The sequence below is a fragment of the Oreochromis niloticus genome, linkage group LG13, assembly GCF_001858045.2.
Source record: "Oreochromis niloticus isolate F11D_XX linkage group LG13, O_niloticus_UMD_NMBU, whole genome shotgun sequence".
In the NCBI taxonomy this organism is placed as follows: Eukaryota; Metazoa; Chordata; class Actinopteri; order Cichliformes; family Cichlidae; genus Oreochromis; species Oreochromis niloticus.
In genome coordinates this window covers 1,527,734-1,548,498 of record NC_031978.2, presented here as the reverse complement: position 1 = coordinate 1,548,498, position 20,765 = coordinate 1,527,734, and the positions used below count along the sequence as shown (strand labels likewise).

Sequence of the window (20,765 nt, the reverse complement as noted above, 5' to 3'; positions counted from 1 at the left end):
CTAGAACAAAAAGAAAATCAGCGGTCCCCTGATGTTTGAACGTTTTCACAGTAGGCGTCTGATTGCAAACAGGCAACCCGACTCAGACTGATGAAGGCTGGCAAATATTTGGCGTCTAATTTTCAAACGCAGAAGGATTTCCAACACGTTGCCGTCAATCTGAGCCAGTCTGCACTGATGAACAGCTGCGATGCTCAAATGGTTGTATACTGGTTACAAAAACAAGGCTGCAGTAAAACTCCAGTCCTGCAGCAACGACGCTGTTATGGGTGGAGGAACAGATGTGCTTCAGATGGGGTGTGGGGACTGGGGTTCTAACTGGACCCTTAGGCCCACATAACTGCAAACACTGGGTTTGTTGTGAAAAAGTGCTGTGAGTATTTACAAAGAGAGCGCAGTATGTCTTGATGCATGCTCAGTCATCCAGGTAAGGAAATCCCAAAAGGTTGATTCTGTTCATCTGGATGTTTTCAGTGGGAGAAACGTTTCGTCCAGGTGACTTCTTCAGTCTCAGCTGACTGCAGGTTTCCAACCTTATAAACAGGACATTTGCATAATGAGTAAAACCAGCACCACTGAAGGAACAATGGGCTGGGAGGTCAGTTTATGATCATTAATATGCAAATTCTCATGACCATTGATCAACAACCACTGATCCATTCACAGAGAGTTGGGGAATGGCTGCAATCACAGCATTGTAAGATGGTGACAGATGGACCCTTAGGCCCCCTCCTCGATTCAGAGATGGTCTTTCCCTTTTCACGTAAACCAGCGTTCCTCCCTGTGCAGGATGTGTACATCCTCATTACTGAAAGAGTGTCCACTGGTCTGTAGGTGTAAATAGGCTGCAGAGTCCTGGCCAGTTTTGGAAACCTGCAGTCAGCTGAGACTGAGCTTGTCTCCATCTTGGACACAGTTCTGTGGACTCACTGCTACCTGATTATGAATTTCCTGCTCAAATCTAAACCACTGCACCTGATGATGCTCCCAGTATAACACAGACTCCACACAGGGACCAAAACCAGCAGCGATGTGGCTTCAGTCGTCTGTGCCATGTTTGTCATCAACTGAAGCACAAAAATAGAAAAGTAAAAGATTTTATTTAATAAAGCGTGCCCTGGTTGGTTCTTCACAATCAAACGGTGCTGAAGATCATCTGCCTGAAAGCTGGAGCTAAACCAGAGGTGGCCACAAACAAACCTGCTGAGGAACAGAGTGGAAAGAAGAAGATCTGGAGCCCAGTGGGAGATTTAAAATGAGCACATGCAAGAAAATCCTCAAACATCCAGCAGCACAAGAAATTCTGCATGAAGAGTGGTCCAAACTTTCATCGAGCTGTTCCAGAACACCTTTGAAAAGTTCCTTCTGATGTCACGGGTGAAGTTACTTTTGCACAGAAGAATCAATCATTTATTTCCCAAATTTGGATCCACAGGGGCGACTTCAAAGATGACGAAATGTTTGCTAATCCAAATGTGTCAAAAAAAAAAAAAACAGTTTCCTTGTGATGCACTTTTGTGCCACGTGAATTTGAACATGTCCTGGAACCTCGTCGCTTCAGGCTGCGTCAAACTGCTGAGCGGCGACTATTGTGGCGGGGCTGTCGCTGTGAGCCAGCCTGCACAGCGACTGAAAAGCAAATGTAAATGGTTTCTCAGAGCCGCCACTCAGCACACACGAACTCCATCAGAGGACACAAACCTGACATCAGAGTGTCTGCACAGCTCATTTCCATCAGAGCCATCGTCACGCTTTTCACTTCTCTCTTTAGCAGACGCAACAAAATGTACAGGAAGTGCACAAACAGGAAAAACTTTGACCTTAAGTTTGACCTCAAAAACATGAAACTGACTTCATTTCAGATGATGGTAAGCTCTGATTAAAAGTGCCAAAGCAAAGACAGACTCTACAGTAAATCCTTTGCAGACTCTGATGTGTGACGTGTTGGAGAACCTGAACTAAGACGCAAGAAAAAAACTTCTGTAACTTATGTAAGATTTGAGGCTTCTTTAGTTTCTGACTGATGAATATATCATCCCAGACTTTAAAACAGCTTTTAGATTTTTACTTATAGTTTATAGATAAAGTGACTCATTGAGAAAATAACCTGCAGACCGTCTGCAGCCCTGAACTGAACATGTGACTGAACATGTGACCTGCTGCTTGAAGCTGACTTGCAGTTAAAAATAATGCTTCTGTGTCTTATCCTGCTACTCTGTGGAGCCCATCAGCTCCTCCTGTCTGAAACAAGCTCTTGAAGGCCTCGCTTACTCCACCTGGCAACCACTGGGTTGCTAGGGGAAAAAAGTTTCCCAACTGGTTGAGAGTTGTTGCTAAATCAGTGCAGCAAAAACCTCATGATTGTTTTTTCTCCCCTCACCTCCAACTGGTCTCTCAGACGGCCGCCCCTCCCTGAGCCTGGTTCTGGCAGTTTCTCCTTCCCACTGTCACCAAGTGCTTGCTGATAGGGGGTCATATGATTGTTGGTTTTCTCTGTGTTGTTGTACAGACTGTGTAAATGGTTTTGATTGGTCTTTGGTCAGGGACAGATCGCCATGGTTACCTGTAGTTTGTGTGAAAGACGCCTGCTTCACAGCAAAAACCCACCAACTAGTCAGTGAGTGTTAAGAAGAGTGCAACGCAAACTGGAAATAGACCATTTGCCGTCAAAGTAAAAGCACTGGCTTCAACAGTAGGGCAGAGCTTTTATTTTGAAAGTAAACACTGGTTTCACCAGCGCTCACTGATTATTTGGTGAGAGTCTGCAGACCAGTCTGCAAACTACAGGCAACCACAGCGATCTGCTCACAGCCTAAAGCAGTCACATGGTGTTTTTACTGCAGCGCCCTCGTTGTGATGGATACTGGACGTACTGATGTCATTATCAGAGTCTTTCTCCCAGCTTCAGTGGGAGAAAACAGTAGTTAAACTAGTTTCTACTAGTTTCTTTTTACTTCTTTGGATGATTCATCAGCGTGAAGTTTCTTTCACGTTCACACGTGCGTCTCTGCAGGGATTCTCTCCATACTTTTCCCAACATGCAGAAAGATCATCTGAGCAAAAGTAAAGTCTCTGTTACCTGCTCTGTTCATCTGAACTCTAATATTTTGGTTCCTGTGACAAGTTCAGACCTAAAAAACAGGTCCAGGTTTAAAGATGTTTTTAAACCCAGGACTGTAAAATCAGGTGGAGACAGCAGCTGCAGGATGGAGGTCAGACGTGTTCTGGTTGGAGCCATTAAGGATATTTCTAAGCTCTGAGAGCAGAGCTGGTCTCTGTCCGTTTGGACCGTGACGGCGAGCTGGCACATTTCCCCTCTGGCTGATGAAGAGGCCCATGCATCAGCCGGGACCAGCGACACCAGTGACATTTCCTCCAGACCGAGAAGCAGACGCAGCACCGGACGGTGGCCTGAAGGGGACACGCTGTTCACCGCATCGTTCTCTTTTTAAATCCACCCCAACACAAACAAGTTTTTCCTTTGTGACTGTGACGAATGTTCAGGACAAACTTTCAACATCCGAGTCGCAGCAAGAAGAAAACTGTGTGTGTGTGTGTGTGTGTGTTTAACAATCCCTTGTTTAACTTGTTTAGTTTTGTGTCTCTTTTGTGTTTTTTATCATTATTCTTGTTTAACAGAAACGACTGTGGGTAAAAACATATATTAGATATTTAAAAGATACTTTTAAAATATTTTTTAGGACATTTAAAAATATTGATCTGAAATTTGACTTTTGTTTGTTATACTTTTAAGAGATTATACCTTTTTAGTATTTTTCATATTTCCCCTTTTTTAAGGTATTTATCGACTTTTTAAAAACATGTGATATTCATTTTATTTTATTACATTTTATTAGCCGATTGTTTGTAAACATTACCATTTTATTTATATTTTTATATCATTTTTTATCATTTTATTTTTTATAGAATTTTTTCCGAAACATTGATTTTTTTCACAGTTTTTCATTCGTATGTTTTCACATCTGCAGATTTTAGGACAGTTTGTTTGGTTATCAGATTATTTTCGGTGAAAGTTTTTGTTATTTTTCCAGATATATTCATGTCTTTTTAGGATATTTTATGATTATTTTTTTTTTATAATTCCTTATACAATCTCAGGCTTTTTTAGGAATTTTTAAATTTTATTTTCTGGATTTGATTTTTGATGTACATTTGATGTATATTTCGTATATTTTTCACAATATTGTTTAATGTACTATAAAAGCTTTTTTTTTTTAAAACAAAAAACAAAACAGCTGTCTATAGTATTTCTTTAATTTCTTTACTATTCCTTTATTTGACTTTTTTCTTAATAACCTGAGGATTTGACTGATGTTCCTTTTGGCATTTTTTCAGATGTTAAACTATGTTTTTGTAGATTTTAATCACGTGTCGTAAATATTCTCCATTTTCTTTTTTTTCCTGTCATTTTCAAATGTTTCTAAGTGCTTTAAGAAATATTACTAAATGTATTTGTTTTAATTAACAATCTGAATTTAAACTGTGACTGCCAGGTTTTAATAACTTTGGTCAGCAGAAACCTGCAGTCAGCTCTGAGGGAAAATTTGGCACAAACACAAATTTAACAACCCTGACAGAGAGACAGCATCCAGCTATTCAATTAGTCTCTCTCTCACACACACACACACACACACACACACACGCTTTCCAGGTTGCAGCTGACCTGCCGTATAAATTGTCCAAACACGCCTGCTGCTGCAGTGACTCACAGGCTGTTCAGTGTTGGTGAACACAGGTGTGTGTGTGTGTGTTTGTGTGTGAGTGTGTGTGTGTGTGTGTGTGTGTGTGTGTGTGTGTGTGTGTGTGTGTGTAGATGAATGAGCGGCCTCGCTGAATCATCTCCCTCCTCCACTCGCTCCAGTTTGCTCTCAGAGAAAATCCCTCTGCTGCTTCTCGCCTCAGCTCAGGTTTTTTTTTCAGCCTTTCATTCAAAATGTCGAAAATGTTCCCAGAGATAAAAGGCGACCGACCAGAAGGGCAAAATTATTCCACGAGCAGCCCCGCCTCCAAAAAAGATTTCATATAAAAGTCTGTTTTATCTCAGTGGCTCCAAATCCAGGAGCAGCTTCCCAGAGGAAGTTTTACTGAGACCAAATCCTGCAGGAGAAACTGCATGCAGCCGGGCTGACAGGAGGTAACTAACATTCCCAATGCTCCAGGGAATTTTTCCAGTTTGAAAGAGCGACTCAAAGACTTTATTAGTATGTCTGAAAAATAACTCAAGAATCAAATCTGTGCTTTGTCAAAATGAAGTCTGAGCCAATCAAGTGCTGCTCTTCCTTCGTGTGTGTGCTTAGTGTAAAACGTCCACGCCTGTGCTGTGACCACGTCTACCTGCACAGTCAATGTATCACGCCGTCTCATGCCTCACAGGTCAGCACGCTGTGTTCACCCCTTTAAGGCTCCGTGGACCCACTGACTGTGTCGCACAGAGCCCTGTGATGTTTTCCTCCACAGACATCACACTGTGAAAACCTCACGCTGTCACATCTAGGGATGGGTATTGATAAGATTTTAACGATTCCGATTCCATTTTCGATTCTGTTTAACGATTCGATTCTTTATCGATTCTCTTATCGATTCTTATTTTTAAAAAGGAGAACACACAGGTCGATTAGCTTAGAATTTTGTTTTATATCTTCTCTCTGAACAAGATAGAAATTTAGGAGTAACATGGCCTTACAAACCCAACAGTGAGATCTTAAGAGATCCACAGCCTACGGCTCTTCAATGGGGTGTCACAGGGTCCCCGGGGAAAATTGTAAATGTAAAATAATAAAATAAATATTCTTCTGTAGCAATAACAAAGTATAACATAAATTATTCTGTAGCAATTACACAAGAATATCCAGTAATGTCCCTGCCTACAATTAAACACATTCACTTACCATCTGCTGTGGCAAATGGCTGCAAGGTTTTGACCACAAACTTAATCACTGCTCGGTGACATGCGGGCCTGAAAAGAGACGCTACCGGTGGACTGCAGCGACAACTGCCAGCGAGCGCCAGCCAGACTCTGTCTGTCTCTCTCATCACGGTCACCTAAATGCACAGTAATGGCAGGTTTTGTAATAAAGCAGATCGCGCTAACATAATATGCACTGTTAGCTGATTATTTACCTGCCGCATTAACGGGAGAGGACGTGCAAACGTTACCGCTGCTGCTGGGTTGAGATTCACGAGTCCGGAGCGGAATTAAAAACACGACATTCATTTAAGGTTATCGCGTGTTTAGTGAGCAAATGCTTTTGCATATTTGTAGTGTTTCCTCCCTTAAATGAAATATCTACTTTGCAAGTATTGCAAGTTGCCCTGTTGTCATCCGTTCTGGTAAAGTATAACCAAACTTTTGAGCGTTTGAGCCGCTTAGGCGCCGTGTTTCCTGCCAGGTACGCTCCGACGCTCCGCAACGTGGTGACGTCATTCGGGGCGACTGGAATCGATAAGGGAATCGTTTGCAAAAATGGCAAACGATTCCAAGGAATTGAAACAGTGGGAACCGGTTCTCAACAAGAACTGGTTTTCGATACCCATCCCTAGTCACATCCCCAACAAAGTGCCAAAATTGTCCTCAAAGCGACGCAAACTAGCTAAAAAGTCCCAATGGGGAAAGACTCGTGTTATATAAGTGTCAGATTATCCCAGATTAAAGCTTTGAGGTGTTTGTGAGCTGGTTTCACTCTGAATTAATTCGTCCACACACATCCACCAGCTGTGGGGCCTTGAAAGTGGTTTGCAGGATTTCTGGGATTTCTCTAAACACGTGTCGTGACACATTTTTGTTTTCCACAGTTTTCTGTTGCTTTATGATGGTGTGCTAACGGCCATCAAGGGTTAAATAAATATTATAAATAAGCAGCGAGGTGAGGTGTGGAAATAAAAACTGATTTTTAAAAACTGTAAACTGTGGATGAAAAAACTCAAACTGACACAACATTAAAGCAGAAAAGCTTTAAATCAGCTGTGAAACGAGTGCACCGTCCACGCTGTGCAACATCAGTATATAAAACATTATCATGTTAACTTTGCTTCACCTGTCACACGGTGACATTAAAAAACCTTCAACAGCCCAGGACTCCAATTAGCTTAGCTGAAGGCTAGCAGACAGCTTGCAGCTACAGCTGCCTGTGCCATCCACCTGTCAATCAAAGAGGCCACGCCCCTAATAAGAATTATCTACAGAGACCAATCAGTTCGTCTATGTGGCTGTAAACATGTTTTTTTCTGCTGTAAACGTTTAACATGGGAGTCTATGGGGACAGACGCACTGCTGGAGCCCCTGCTGGACGTTAGCGGAACTGCAGGGTTTGGCTCAGAAATAAAGCCATCAGACCTGAGAACAGGAACAAGTCCCTCACCTGCCCGCAAGCTTTCCTGCCCTGATAAAAATCCAAGTCTGAGTTACTCATCGCTGAGCTCCTCGTTCATTAGGAAACCCAGCAGCAGCAGAAAAAGCTGCTTCCTGTCTCGGCGTAAACCTGCTCGTGTTTAGATTTTAACTTCTGTCAAACTGAAGGACAAACCAAACTGTGTGGGAGCGATAAAAAAAACACGACGGTCCAAAAAACATCTCAAAAGAGACAAAAACATCGAGATGAGTCACAGGAGTGAATGTAACGAATATCAGGGACCAAAGTTAAACTCCTTTCTCTGCTACTTTTAGTTTAATAACGTTGTAGTTTTATGAATTATAAGCTTCACCACATTTCTATCATACAGACAAAGTTTATCTCGTCGGCTCTAGTGACCCTTGACCTCCCGGTCAGCTATCGAGTTGGTGGGTAACAGACGTCTCTGAAAACGTTGGAGCACTTTTGCAAATATTTGATATCTTGATAAACCGAGCAGATATTTGAAGTTTACACAGCTACATTCTCGCCTGTAAATATGTTAAAAGTTTATTTGTGACCCAGAAAGATTAATAAGAGTAATATTAAAACTTAATAGCATCCGCCATTGCTCGAAACTGGAATTGGCTGGGCCGCGCTATGAATTCTGGGAAAGGGTGGGCCACGAAGGACACACCCGACCCATCCTTCAAATTTGGGGAAAAGGAGGACGCATTTGTCGGCCGCATTCGGAGGAGTCTATGAATTTGGACAGCCTTCGTCGCGTCGCTGTGACGTAATCGGTCTACAAATGCGGCCTCAGGAGGATGCAGCCCATGAATTTGGACACGACCTTATTTTTGATTTCTGTTTTTTCTTTCTGCTTTATTGTTGTCGTTCTATTTAAAATATTAGAAAAGACAATGTTTTTTTTAAAGGCTGCCCCCTTGTGGTGAATGTTGTCATTGAATTTACCACAGGGTTTCACGAACAGTACCTTTAATGTCATTTATGATATTTTGTAGTATCTCTCTGCTTCAGGGTTTAGCCTTACTGAATGAGACTCCAGAAATAAGACTGAGAAAGTTTTATGTTTGCAGATCTTATCTTGGATTATGACTCTCACAATCACAACGCTCATGTTTAAAAGGCCACTAATGTGCAGCAGACTGAAGGGACAGGAAGCCGGGAAGACCATCAGATCTTCTACTGCTTTTTCTTTTATGAAAAACTCACACAGCAGGGACAGTGGCACTTTGGTTTCCATCAAACGTTAGTTTGTTTTTTATGCCAAAATGACTCTTAAATCACACAAACTGTGAGCACACACACACGAAACACATATTTATAAATTCAGTGTGAATCACTGGCTCTCAGGGTGTCAGAAACCTGCTTAGAGAAAGTAAAGAGAAAAAAGACGTTTCAGAACTCGCCTGAGAATCTGAAGGTTTTCAGGATTTGCGAGGATCTCAGCGAGTCAGTGAGCGATGCTGGAACATGTTCGGATTTATAATGAAAAATAACTTCCAACCGCTAATTCGGCACCATTTAATTTGACATAGCAGAGCCATCCGGGCTGTTAGGGAGGCTCATGCTGTGACTCAGAGACATTGATTCTGAGACCTGGAAGTCTCGATTGATAACCCATCACGTGACCTGTGCAGGAGCCTCACCTGATGATGTCGTCATTGTGTCCCAGGTAGAACCTCTGGCTGTGCTCTCTGGTGTTGTAAACCACTCCAACCCCGGCCACGAAGTACACCACCTCCTTCCCCGCCGTGTAGTACAGGTTATTCCGGCACTGGTGCCCCCGGTACCCGTAGACCCAGTCCAGTCTGAGCCGGCAGCCCGGGGCGCTCCGGTCCGACATGTTCGCTCATCTGAGGGGCTCCGGTACCGCCCGCCCGCTCCCGCAGCTCCTCCCTCTGGATCCAGAGACCCGGTAACGGAACTGTGAGCGGGGTCACCTGCCTGAGTCGGGGTCACCGTGTTCGGCTGTCGTCTGAAGAAAAGTTCGCGCCCACAGCTTCAGGACTCGGACTTCCTTCGACTCTTCATCACGATGCGCGCGCAGACGCTGATTGGACGTCAGCTCCAAGATTTACCGTAAATCTGATGGTTCATATTCCTCCGTTCATGTGAAGCCGTGACTGTAATCCTCACGTAAAGTCTGAGTCCTCTGGTTTCAGCACCGGGAGACCATCATCATCTCCGTGATCCCCCGGGAGCTGCTCCCGCCGAGCCTCCCCACTCAGAGCCGCTTCACTGCAGCTGGAATCACCACGCGAGAAACTTTTCCACGTTTATCACTCCCTCACTCCTTCCACCCACTCCTCAAAAACACGGAGGACGCGAACAGTCTGGAAACTTCTCCAAACCCACAAAACCAAAGTCAGCGGCTGATGGAGGATTTAATCCCTCCGTGCTCTAATCCTCCATCCCGACCGGCCGCCTCCATCCTGCCCCCCGCGCGCTCACAGCACCTTCTCACCGGGAGGACCGCGGCTCATTCACAAATCTGTACGCGAGTAAAACCGACAGTCAGGAAGTCAAACGACCCAGAGCCGCAAAATCAACGAAGAAGAAGCGACCGCGCAGTCCCGGAGAAGAGGAGCGGAGGAGGAGGAGAGGAGAGGAGGACAACGAGTGTTTAATCCCGGCAGATGATCCAACTCCAGCGGGGAGCAGCTCCGGGCTCACAGCGCAGCATCCCGGCCGGATGACGGAGAGGAAAGTCCTGACTCCGCACAGCAGGAGGAGGAGCAGCAGAGCATCCTCCACCCGCAGGCAGACTCACGGGCGGAGCAGGCGGAGGCACAGCCGGAGCTTCTGCTTCGAGGAGCGTACTGTTGCGTGCAGCGGGGAGCCTCCTGAGCCAGGAGTCTGTGACGTTTGCTCGCTCCTTTTCCTGACGTGACGAGCACGCGCATCAGCGGACACGCGACACAGGGCCCAGCTTCCGGTGCTGAGCCTTCAAAAATAAAAGCACCATTAAAAGGTCCGCAGTTCAGCTGTCGGTTTAGCGGAATGGAGTACTTTTGCTCAGACGTCACATCTCGGCAGCATGACGTCAGAGGGCTTCACACTGATTATTTTATTAAAGATGAAAGAATTTAGACAGGTTGTGATGCCGCAGTGTTCGTTTGACTTTGGGACTTGAAGCGGAGTTTGGACCCAGATTGTGCAAAAGTTTCATCATCAAAATACCCCAAGTTAAAAGTATGCACAGTAAAAGTACTCAGTTACTTATGTGATGTTATTGTATTAATGTGTATGACACTTTGATGTTGTTGGAAATGATTTTATTTTCTCTGATATGTGTGGCTGCTCGACCAGGTTTAACATCCAGGCATCCATGAAAACAGAATTTATGAAATTTAACAGAGAACGAAGTTAGCAGGGAGTTAGTTCGCTAGTTTCCACCTAAACATAATATACCATATAAATATATGACCATATCTGCTATCACTTCCAACATATATGAAGACAGAAAACTAAACAGCAGTGACGTTTGTAGGGTTACTGAAGTTGGGCTAGCTGCTATATAATGACGTGCTACGTGGTGGCTAGCGACACAGCTATGTTAGCATCACATAAACACAGTGAAGCTGGAGGATGAACGCTAACTTTCTTTCCATTCCGTATAAGTTAACGTGAGGGCTCACGATGGTTAGGGAATAAATGGATTATCTCACACCTGAGATAATCCATCCACAGTACGAGGTTAGTCATTAATATGCTGCTGCATGGGCTGGGCTGTAGTTATATCGGAAGGGTTTAAAAACTGAGCTTTAAAATGAACAGTGGTGATAAAAACCAAGAGAGGCCGGCAGTGATCACTGACTGTTTTTAGGGGCTTGTTCAGATTAAACAGAACAAGATACAAAATGTTAATAACACAACAGCCTTAATAAACACAGAGTAGTTTGGACCAGGAAGCAGGGTTCATATGTCATCACTTACAGACCGTATAGTAGGGTTTAGGGTTCTGATTAATTAAAGCTCTTTGTGAGCGTTTTCAAATTCTTTTTTTAGATAAGGTTTCATCCCTTAAGCTTTCCTCTTCGTCTGCCTCTTATCCCGTCTTTTCCTCTGAGTGTAATTCAACTTTTCATCAATTTGAGCCATTGTTACTTTCGACTCTGAAGCAGCTGGTTGATCAACTGAAAAACACCAATGCTGTGCTTGATATTCTCCCATCACGCATTGTTAAGGGCTGCTTTGATGTAATTGGACCGAGCATTTTATTCTTAATGAATTATTCTCTACTCTCTGGATCTGTCCCACTGGCCTTTAAGCATGCTGTAGTCCAGCCTGTTCTGAAAAAAAGGAATCTTGATTGTCACGATCTTTTGAACTATAGACCAATCTCTAAGCTTCTGTTTCTGTCCAAGATCCTGGAGCGACTAGTTTTCTCTCAGCTTCAGGTGTATTTAGACGCGAACAACATTGCGGAGAAATTTCAGTCTGCCTTTAAGCCACGGCACAGCACTGAAACGGCCTTGCTTAGAGTTTTCAATGACCTATTTGTAAGCACTGACTCTGGACGCTCTGTGGTCCTGGTTTTATTGGACCTTTCCTCTGCTTTTGATATGGTCGATCATAACATTCTTCTACTAAGACTTGAGCACACTGTGGGTATAAGAGGCACTGCCCTCAACTGGTTTAAATCTTATCTCGCTGACAGGTCTTTCTCGGTTAATTTGGGCAACTTCTCATCTTCCTCGGTACCTGTACGCTGTGGTGTGCCTCAAGGATCTGTATTAGGCCCTGTTCTCTTTTCGCTATATCTGCTCCCTCTTGGAGCAATTTTTGAGAAGTATAATATTGCTTTTCATTGCTATGCTGATGATATACAGATTTATTTTGAGATTACTGACGATCTTGCTGTCTTTTCACTATTTTCGTGAATGCATGTGTGAGGTTAAAGATTGGTTCAAGAGTAATTCTCTTGTCCTGAACGAAAAGAAAACGGAGATCGTGGTGTTTGATAGTAAAATCCCCCGCGACCAACTGTGTGCTGCTCTGATGCCTTTTGCTAGCTCTCCTTCTGATTATGCCAGTAATTTGGGCTTACTACTGGATAGCTCGCTTAAATTTGACAATCAAGTGTCTGCTGTTGTGAGGTCTAGTTTTAATCAGCTGCGCCTCATTTCTAAGGCTAAGCACTACATTCCGCACAATGACCTGGAAAAACTCATTCACGCATTCGTGACTTCCAGGTTGGACTACTGCAACTCTCTTTACATTGGCCTTTCCTCCTCCCTTCTCGTTAGATTGCAGACTGTCCAGAATGCGGCGGCACGCCTTTTGACAGGTAGCAGGAAGTTTTCTTCCATCACTCCTGTTCTTGCTGGTTTGCACTGGCTGCCAGTTAAATACCGTATTCAATTTAAAATACTACTTTTCACTTACAAAATTATTAATAATTTGGTGCCGAGCTACCTCAATGAGCTTCTTAGGTTACACACTCCTGTCAGAGCACTTAGACCTGCTACCCAACTTCTTCTGGAGCAACCTCGTTCTCGGCTGAAATCTCGCGGCGACCGTGCGTTTGCTGTAGCTGCCCCGGTCTTATGGAACAATCTCATGTTGCTATCCAGGCGTCTGACTCTATGCCACTGATTAAATCACGGCTGAAGACTTATTTATTTAATCTTGCTTCCATCTAGTTAACATTTGGTGTGGGTTGGTACATTTTTATCCGTTATGCTTGTGAACTACTTTTATATATTATGACTGTCAAGGTTTTATAATTGATACGTGCCAGGTCCTTTCTCTTTTCCCTCCCATCTCCCTTTTCCTATTTTATTTTTTGTCAAGCACCTTGGTATACCCTTGGATTTTTAGTGTGCTTTATAAATAAAGTTTATTATTATTATCATTATTATTATTATTATTATTATTAAGATGGTCAGTGCAACAGTTTTTCAAAATAAAAGCATGTTAAACTCTTCTGTTCAAAAAAAAACTTGGATGAGAGATCACATCTGTACAAAAAATATAAAGCCTAACATAACAAGGGTCGTGTTCTAGGACAAAAATAAAGTGCAGTAGAATAAACATGAAACATAATTCACGAAAATATGATAAACTTTCTTCAAATACTCAAAAATTACAAAAATAGTATCAATATAATAATAAGTAATGTCCTATTAACCCAAAGCTGGTAGTTTTTATTGACGCTCTTGCCCTTTGGCACAGATTATGATTTTCTGGCTGCAGTCAGGGTGCCGGTTTGCTGCTCTCAGGATCTCTTTCCTGCGTTTTGCAGATGATGTGGTTTTCTTTGCTCACACGTCTGAAGCAAGCTCCAAAAGCTCAGAAAAACCAGCCTGTCCTTCAATGCTTGTTACCGTTTTTATGATAAATATTCTAATATGGTAGCACGGTGGCATGGTGGTTAGCACTGTTGCCGCACAGCAAGAAGGTCCTGAGTTTAATTCCACCATCAGGCCGGGGTCTTTCTGTGTGGAGTTTGCACGTTCTCCCCGTGTTTGCGTGGGTTCCCTCCGGGTACTCCGGCTTCCTCCCACCGTCCAAAGACATGCAGTTTGAGGGGATAGGTTAATTGGATAATCCAAATTGTCACTAGGTGTGAATGTGTGAGTGAATGTGAGCGTGAATGGTTGTCTGTCCCTGTGTGTTGGCCCTGCGACAGACTGGTGACCTGTCCAGGGTGTACCCCGCCTCTCGCCCTATGACAGCTGGGATAGGCTCCAGCGCCCCCCGCGACCCTGGAAAGGATAAGCGGAAGCGGATGGATGGATGGTAACACTAATCAATGGTCTAATACAGTGTTTCCCAGCCTTTTGGAGCCACAGCACATATTTCACATTAGAGAAATCACATGGCACACCACCGAACACAAATGTCACAAAAAGCATATTGATCATTTTTCCCTGTATACCAGTTATAGCGGAGTTGGCTCGGTTTGTCCCCAGTATATCTTTTTTGCTTTCTTCTGACCACTACTCATGCTCGGGCCTTCATCTGGGTCGGCAGTTTCTCCAGGTCCAGGTCAGACTGACTTTTTCTTTTCAGATATTTATCTGTTGCTATTATGCGCTGCATCGTCTCACAGCATGACTATTATGTAATTTCTTCTTTGCCTTTTTCTCTTTTACTGGAAGTAGGCAACTTATTTAATTAGAGCTGGTTGTTGTACTGCCCTCTAGTGGAAGACAATGTACTCACGGCGGTCGTTTAGAGTACTAATCAGGTGGAACCAGACAATCTACGGCACACCTGATCATTTCCTGCGGCAGTGGTTGGGAAACACCAGTTTCATGGAAGCCTCTGGTCCTTTCTGACTCACTCAAAGTTTTATTGGTAAATCTCAAATCTTGGGTTTTATTTTGAAGGTGTGGCTCTTCCTGTGGTGATGTGCCGTGCGCTTGGCGCAGCACGGACTCGGGGGAGAAACACCCCTGCTCCACTGGAGAGGACGCACGGCCGTAAAGCACTCTGGGGCTTTGTGTTCTCTGGGATACACACGTCACAGAAAAAGAATTTAAAAAACTACAAATCCCAGCAGCAGCAGGGAGGGAGGCGCTGTCCGCGGTGCTGAGGTCAGAGAGAAAAGTGACATGTGTCACAAACAGCAGGAGAAACACGAGCATGAGCAGAAATGTGAACAGAATAATCGCAGCAATCGTTAATCTGCTAAAACAGTAAACATTTCAATCACAGGCTGTATATAAAAGATGCACATAGTCACCATAGTCACACTTTTGTGAGACCATATTTGGATGACAGGGTGGAGTGTTCAGGTAAGGTTGGTAATTAGTCTGCAACCACAGACTGCTACCTGCTAATTAGAGCTCAGCAGCCCCCTGTAGCTTCTGCACCGTGGCTGCTGGGTGACTCCACGTCTGGGGCTCTCCTCAGCTCTTTCTGGGTGGGTGGTGCGGCTGTCCCTCCGGTGGTCCTCCTTGGACTCTCGCACTCTGGGGAGCCTCTAGATGTCTGTGGCCTGGATCTTCTCTATGGCTCCCCACACCCACTATCAGATAGTTACATGGAGAAACCTTTTGAATACAAGTGCGCTCACAGACACACACTGCATCTTCCTTAGCTGCTGCCTCAAAGCATATTGTGTGTTGTCGATCTCGCGTGCTGCTCAGTAACACTCAATATTTATTATTTACCGTGACCTATACTTATCTAGGTTGTTGCTGTGTTCTTCTCTTTTTGCTTATTTTCTCCTTTTTTCTTCCAGCAGGTGATCCAGCAGATATTTCAGTGTCCCTCTTCCCCTGAAATATTCCCACAGACATATTTCCCCTGTTTTTCTTTCCCTTTCTTATCCTCCAGTCATGTCTGTTCTGTTTGTAATAACTTAAAAGTTAAAAATAAATAAATAAAATAAATAATAAAGATCAATCAGGTGGACCATGGCTAAGCCGTAATGATCCATTTGGAAAAATAAATGCTTCCTGTCAAAAGGGAGTTCTTCCTCTCCACTAGTGCCAGGCGCTCCTCACAGGTGCTCGTGTGATTGTTGTGAACCGGCTCTGAATGTATTTTGGCGCTTCATGTTTCTTTATGCTCATGTGGAGCTGCTTTCCCACTTGGTCCACAAACTGCAGCCCTGCTGTTCAACTGGCGCCATCTTGTGGTTAAAATAGAGATCTTTTTAAAAACATAACTTTCACGCGATTAATGACGATACCCACCAATAACAGCTATTTTGCATCTCTTTTCTGTGATATTGGCCGATTGATGACGTCTGATTATTTTATTCCTGCAGTTCGTCTCGGACAGATTTCCAAACAGTTTGAACGACTCCGCCCCTACAGAGGTTTTATTTGCCCCCACATCTTCCCTCCTTTTCATTCCCATTCTTCAGACTTTTCCTTTCTAACCCAGAGCCTGATGCCATCTGTCTGACCGTAGGAATAAATAATACAATAATAATCAATATAATAACTGTAGAAGTTAAACTTATGAGCACTGTCATGTTCTTTGATTCTAACCTGATTATTGGCCACAAAAAAAACTTGTTTTAAAAAAAATTCTAATTTCATTTTAAAAACTGCCTTTGAACACTTGTGTAGGAAGCGAGCGATGTGCTGAAAGCTTGTTGGTGTGAGGCTGACGTTGGCCCGTACAGACGCTCTGCAGGTGCTGCTGTTCAGCTGCAGCTCGACTTCTGTTCCGCACTGTAAACTAATCCTAAACTCAGAACCTCACACAGAAAACCTCCGGCTCACCATCATTAACGTGTCGTGGTGGTGCAGTGGTTAGCACACGGCGCTGCCTGACAGTAAGAAGGTCCTGCGTGGGTTCTCTCCGGGTTCCTCCCACCATCCAAACACGAGCATGAAGTTGACTCCTGAGTGTAAGCTGGCTGCAGGTGATGCACACCTGTCCAGGTGTGCTTTGTGCACTTTTTATACCGTCTATGGAAGTTTATTAAAGACAAAATAAAATCAAAATAACAGGGATTTGGATTTGTGTCATATCAGTGTCAAAGCTGATAAAACCTGGTTCTTCCTGTTATAAAGGAGTTCTCACCTCCAGCCATCACCAAGTGCTGCCACAGAGGATTAGTTTTATTTCTAGGTCGAGATAAGTTATACGACAGATTATTAGGGCCACACTAAGAAAAATAATATTGTTGATCATTTTGAGAAAAAGTTGTTGTTTGAAGACAAACTGCTGCTGTGGCCTCTACAAGACGCTGTGTTTAGATAGTTAATGAAACAAACTGATCAGCTGTCATTGGATACATCATACATGTAAACATACATCATCGTTATTGTGTTTCTGTCTGAGCAGCTTTTGCACCATTGCTTCAGCGTCCTCGTGCTGATCACAGAGGAAGCTAATGTTTATGTGTGAAACAGAAATCATGTCCTCCTTTATTACTAAAACTGTACGACCTCACTAACTCAGGCCACAGCAAGTGTGGACGTTTATCTTGAAATAACAACAGTAACCTGCACATTTAGACTTCCTCTGGAACTGGTCGATAACATTTGCTTTCTTAATGTGGCCCTAATGCTCCTCCATACTGTCGAGAACTGGAGCCACATAAATAAAATCAGTTTATACATACTAATCGCTCACAGCTGTACTTTATCTGTATTTACAGTATTGTGCAAAAGTGACACACCCACACACATTCACTGAAAAAATAAAAATCAGTCCCACGGTTTCTTTTTAAAAGCATTTTAATGGCTTTTTTGCACATATGTAACAGAGATGGGGAAAAGTCTACGGGTGCAGATCCAACTACCAGTGACCCCCGGTCCACGTCATTCCAACTACGTCACCTACGAACCCCGGCCCCGCCCACCCTCCCATCGTGGCATTATTGATTGTGCAGTATGAGGAAATCTCTCATCTTACTATGGTTACAGTGACAGGAATGCACATCATATTTATCAAATCGCCAGAAAATTAAGCACAAAAAAACAAAATAACAGAAAGAACAGGAAGCATTTCAGGGCCAATCAGAGTGAAGACGTTTTCACCCCGCCCCTTCTAACCCCACCACCAGCTGTGGAAAAACACACGCACCCACGTTTTTTATAGTTTCGGGCTCGTTTCTGTGTTTTTGTTCACTTTGTTTGGCATCCTACGGAAGTCCGTTAATGACAACATTTGTAACAATAAATGTACACATATATATGTAAGATGAAAAATCACCTTCTCTGGCAGCTATTTTAATCTATAACTCCAGATTAGGAAATCATCCCAGTTCAGACGTTGGTGTTAAAGTTGGGCTTGCAGGTCATTTACCGTGTACGTGATTTCCATTGAAGCGAAGTTTGTGGTGCAGCGATTGGACAGAAGAGACTTCATCTCAAAAACTAATTTTCAAAAGTTTGTCGAGCAAAAGTGGCACCTCAGAGTAAAGCAAATACTTTAAATAAGAAAATGATTGCCGTCATATTTTTTTTTTTTTTACTGTTTATTGAAGTTTTATAGTCCAAGAAATTAATCAGTAATCAAAGGAGGGACCAGTAGCAGCCCAAGACTTAACCTACTATTTATTTTCTCAAAGATTTATTTGATAGTTTATTTAATGAGTCATCGAGTCAAATCGAGTGGAGATCTTCTGCACTTATGTCCGATTAGTGTAAAATTCCCTGTTTCAAATCTCCAATAAAACTCTTATTAAATCTGAACAAACTGTTTTTCACAATGAGACGACTCAAGCATCACGTACGTCATTAGCTTAGTTTACAACTACATTCTTACAGCGAGCGAAGCCTGTTCAGCTTCAAGAAATGTGAAGTTCTGATCTCATTAACAAGAAACCAGAAACAACAGGAAAGAAAAAAAGTGTGACTTTTGTCATGAAAGGACTTCCGTAGATGTAGCTTGACTCATCATTGCCAATAAAAGTCTGAAATCTTAAAGAAAAAAAAAGAACTGAGTGCTGAAGCCAACAAGCAAGCCACCAACATTACTCACTTCCAGTAAATGCTTTTTAAAACCAGCTCATCCACTAACAACAGCGATGCTTAAAGTAACCTTTGTGTTTTATTTGTACATCTATGCCTTCATACTCGCCGCACTAAATAAACCTTAGACTTAGCTTAACTGTGGGACAGAAAAACAGGAGGAAAAACACCAACAAAGGGCTGAAGGAGACGTTCCAGAAATGCAAAAGTAGAAAAGAAACCCCATTGAACGCCTAAAAGATCGAGTTAACGAACATTCGCAGTTATTCTCCCATCGAGACTCGATGGCTCCTTCATTCGGGTTGGTTAAGTGTTCGCGCCGTTAAGAAAGTTATCCTCAAAGCTTATTACGGTCGGTAGGTCTTAATAGCATTAATAATAATAATAATAGGTGAAATTAAACACAGGTTTATTTTTAACAGTTTGTTATACACAAGTTATACATACAGTCAAAAGCACTGCAGGGTAACGCTCTGAGTCGCTGCGGGAATCAGACGGCGCCGGAGCGGAACAGACCGTCGCGACGATCGTATGCTTTTCGCGGTTTTATTGCGCAAACCGAACCGTCAGAAAAGCTCCGAGCGACTCGTCTCTGCGCTTCGACGGCTCAAAGGATCACCCCGCCGTGGCCTCGGTTTTCCCCGCTACAGAGGGATACACGTCATCTTGCAAAGACAAGGCCTCGCAAAAAAATAGGAAGCTGAGGATGGACTCTAACAGGAAGTACTTCCCAAAAAACTAAACAAAAAACGAGAAGGAAAACCCGCCGAGACGAACTGCAAACACGGGAAAGCCGGGGAGAACGGGAGATACAGAAAACAGCGATAAGAGTAAAGAAAGTGGGAACTCCTCTAACGTCGTGTTCTCCTTGTTGTTTAAACGACAGCAGCTGCCTGAAGCGTCGCAGACCCCGCCCCCACGCCCCGCCTTTTAAACCACTTCAGTCAGATTTGGAGTATTTCCTGCTCCTGATCCGAGCAGAGGAAGCAGGTGGGGGATGTTTGTAGCTGTACTGGAGCTCTGAGCCGGACCGGACGGTTGATAGGCACAGAGTGGAGAGTTTTGGCTCGGAGCTTGCATGCTGGAGAGGACGAGGAGGAGGAGGAGGAAGAAAGAAGAGAAGGAGAGGCTGTTTGGGATGCGATCTGACATAGCAACTGCTGCAAATGTTAAAACTCTTATTCTCTAATTACATGATGTGAGGCGACGCTTTGGGTTACACGAGTGTAATTACATTTGGAGCGCTTCGTCTATTCGGCTCTGGGTTATGACAGTTGCTATGAGCAGAAAAGTCGGACATCTTCAACAACATTTGACCAAAGTTCGTTCGATAACGAGGAGCGACCCCAAACAGCACCACAGGAAGGAGGAGGAGGAGGCGGAGGAGGGGAGGCTGAAGAACAGCGTCTATTTCTTCTTGCTGAACAGACTGAAGCGTTTCTCCTTGTCTTTCTCTCGTTTGCCCGGGCTCGACTCGGCAGTCGCCGTGGCTGCGACGGAGGCCGGCAGCGTCTGAGCGCGTGCGGCGGGGGCGGGCGTGCTGTGGCTGCTGGGCGTGACCTCGGGCTTCTCGCCCGACACGGCGGCGGTGATGGTCGAGATCCATGTGTTCATCTCCTCCTGGAGGACGAGCAGAAGGAGACAAAGAGGAAGGAAGCAGTCAGAGCAGCAGGAAGTGCTGATGATGTCTCTGATACTATTACAAAAACAACTTGTTTATAGCGTTGAGTCACCTCCAGCTACACCTGCTCACCTGCTCCAGGGATACAGGTGGTTTTAAAAAAGTGCGCATAATGAGATCAGAAATCTTTGGGCCTAAACAAAAGCAGACGAAGCAAAAGAACGAAGGAAGAAATAAGCTCAGGTTAAACAGCAGAAACATTACATCATAATTACTGTAACACCACTCGTCCTCCAGCTCGCCCCTCCTCTACGGTCACATGACCTGGGCCTTCGACTCGAGCACGTCAGACCACCATGACCCGGGTGAGCGCTCGTA

General features: G+C 43.8%; 2 protein-coding genes across 6 annotated transcripts in view; both read right to left on the bottom strand.

Moving 5' to 3' along the window:
* Positions 1 to 10,344, bottom strand: part of LOC100709102 (echinoderm microtubule-associated protein-like 6) — an 83,355-nt gene extending 73,011 nt beyond the window's left edge. For 2 of the 4 annotated variants that reach the window (XM_019367004.2, XM_013264368.3), the window contains exon 1: positions 9,023 to 10,343. In XM_019367004.2, the coding sequence (XP_019222549.1) occupies positions 9,023 to 9,219 (197 nt within the window). In that variant the 5' untranslated portion in view covers positions 9,220 to 10,343. Of the gene's footprint in view, positions 1 to 9,022 lie in introns of all 4 variants that reach the window. The other 2 variants (XM_019367003.2, XM_003455678.5) reach the window with 2 other exon arrangements.
* Positions 10,345 to 18,223: 7,879 nt separating this feature from the next.
* LOC100711069 (spectrin beta chain, non-erythrocytic 1) overlaps positions 18,224 to 20,765 on the bottom strand; it is a 97,486-nt gene continuing 94,944 nt past the window's right edge. For both annotated transcript variants that reach the window (XM_025897720.1, XM_013264363.3), the window contains one exon: positions 18,224 to 20,386. In XM_025897720.1, coding sequence (XP_025753505.1) covers positions 20,174 to 20,386 — 213 coding nt within the window. In that variant the 3' untranslated portion in view covers positions 18,224 to 20,173. The remainder of the gene's footprint in view (positions 20,387 to 20,765) is intronic.